Source organism: Palaemon carinicauda, unplaced genomic scaffold, assembly GCF_036898095.1.
Source record: "Palaemon carinicauda isolate YSFRI2023 unplaced genomic scaffold, ASM3689809v2 scaffold287, whole genome shotgun sequence".
Lineage (NCBI taxonomy): Eukaryota > Metazoa > Arthropoda > Malacostraca > Decapoda > Palaemonidae > Palaemon > Palaemon carinicauda.
The window spans coordinates 132,501-135,000 of record NW_027170530.1 but is presented as its reverse complement, the minus strand read 5'-3'; the positions used below and the strand labels follow the sequence as shown (position 1 = coordinate 135,000).

General features: G+C 35.8%; 1 protein-coding gene across 1 annotated transcript in view; it reads right to left on the bottom strand.

Annotated features, from left to right (window-relative positions):
* Positions 1–1,575: 1,575 nt before the first annotated feature.
* LOC137636400 (piggyBac transposable element-derived protein 4-like) overlaps positions 1,576–2,500 on the bottom strand; it is a 4,048-nt gene continuing 3,123 nt past the window's right edge. Inside the window, exon 4 of the mRNA XM_068368823.1 lies at positions 1,576–1,682. Within this exon, the coding sequence (XP_068224924.1) occupies positions 1,576–1,682 (107 nt within the window). The remainder of the gene's footprint in view (positions 1,683–2,500) is intronic.

Sequence of the window (2,500 nt, the reverse complement as noted above, 5' to 3'; positions counted from 1 at the left end):
TACTCTAGGAATAGGTTACGTATGACCGATAAAAAGAAACATTTGCAATCTCCGATTTTCGTTACTTGCGCTAAAGAAATTTAGGTTTACAGTTTTTGCAGGTCAAGTATATTTTTCCAGTTTCCTTTATTCTAACTACAAACCATTATATTCCATTTCATAGCTGAATAAATTGTTTATAAAAAAATGTCTATACACACACACATACACACACACATATATATATATATATATATATATATATATATATATATATATATATATATATATATATATATATATATATATATATATATATATATATATATATATATATACGTATGTATATATATATATATATATATATATATATATATATATATATATATATATACAGGGAGAAGAAACATTCCCATCACCAACCCTCTCAAAATGGGAAAATGCCCCGCCCACCAACCCCACCCCCCCAAAAAAAAACCCCTTACAATGAAGGGTGGAAGCCCCATCAAGGCCCACCCCTGTTCAACCTAGTAAACCAGTAAACATGTATTTTACTTTACGGAATTAGGCTTAGGGCCTACTTTTACTTGTAGAAATCAATGATTACTAGGCCCCTGCATTTGGCTTCGACCCCCCATTTTTCTACAGAATACCTGAAATAAGATGAAAACATATATACATACATACATACACACACACTATATACAGTATATATATATATATATATATATATATATATATATATATATATATATATATATATATATATATATATATATATATATACATATATATACACAGGGAGAAGAAACATTCCCATCACCAACCCTCTCAAAGTGAGAAAATTCCCCCCCCCACCCCACAAAAAAAAAAAAAAAAACCTTACAATGATGGGTGGAAGCCCCATCAAGGCCCACCCCTGTCCAACCTAGTAAACATGTATTTTACTTTACAGAATTAGGCTTAGGGCCTACTTTTACTTATAAAAATCAATGATTACTAGGCCCCTGCATTTGGCTTCGACCACCATTTTTCTATAGAATACCTAAAATAAGATGAAAAAATATACACACACATATACATATACATAGAGAAAAAAACAGTCCCATCACCAAGGCTCTGAAAATTTGACACATACGGGGAGAAAAAAGTCCCATCACCAACCCTCTGAAAATGTGACACACACACGGGGAGAAAAAAATCTCATCACTATCCCCCTGAAAATGTGACACATACGGGGAGAAAAAAGACCCATCACCAACCCTCTGAAAATGTGATACATCGGGGAGAAAAAAATCCCATCACCAACCCCCTGAAAATGTGACACATACGGGGAGAAAAAAGTCTCATCACCAACCCTCTTAAAATGTGACACATACGGGGAGAAAAAAGTCCCATCACCAACCATCTAAAAATGTGAAAATAACAAAAACAAAATACAATGAAGGGTGGAAGCCCCACCCCTGTCCAACCTAGTAACCATGTATTTTATTTTACGGAATCAGGCTTAGGGCCTACTTTTACTTCGAAAACTCAATGATTACTAAGCCTTTCCATTTGGCTTCGACCCCCCATTTTTCTAAAAAATAATGAAACTTAGCGTATATCCTGAGTCCTGAGTGTTCGTTTTGATTCAAGTATCCTATCCTCCTTTGAAGAATCTTGCAAGTAGGGTCCTCGATGGGTATTGTAGACACCAGGTCCTGTAAAGCACAAGAATTTAGCATTACAATAAATCCTAACCATTGCTATACAAGAAAAGAAAAAAACATTCCTACCACCCGCCCTCTAACATGTGAAAATAGCCAGAAAATGAAGGGTGGAAGCCCCGCCAAGGCCCACCCATGTCCAACAGAGTAACCCTGTATTATACTTCATTGATTCAAACTTAGGGCCTAGTTTGATTCTATTTTTTACTTATGAAAATCCATGCGGACTAGTCCTTGCCTTTGGCTGTAACCCCCTTTTTCTATGAAATAGCTATAACAAAAGGGAATAAAACAAATTCACACTTACCATTTATCCTGATTCTTTGTAGTATTGTGAGTATCCTATCTCTCCTCCTTCAAAGAATCTTGCAAGAAGCCTGCTGAAGAGGGACCTCGATGGGTAATGTAGACTCCGGGTCCTGTAAAGCACAAGAATTTAGCATTACAATAAATCCTAACCATTGCTATACAAGAAAAGAAGAAAACATTCCTACCACCCACCCTCTAACATGTGAAAATAGCCAGAAAATGAAGGGTGGAAGCCCCGCCAAGGCCCATCCATGTCCAACAGAGTAACCCTGTATTATACTTCATTGATTCAAACTTAGGGCCTAGTTTGATTCTATCTTTTACTTATGAAAATCCATGCGGACTAGTCCTTGCCTTTGGCTGTAACCCCCTTTTTCTATGAAATAGCTATAACAAAAGGAAAAAAAAAAACAAATTCACACTTACCATTTATCCTGATTCTTCATACTTTTGTGAATATCCTCTCCTACTGCGAAGAATCTTGCAAAAAGGCAGCAGAAGAC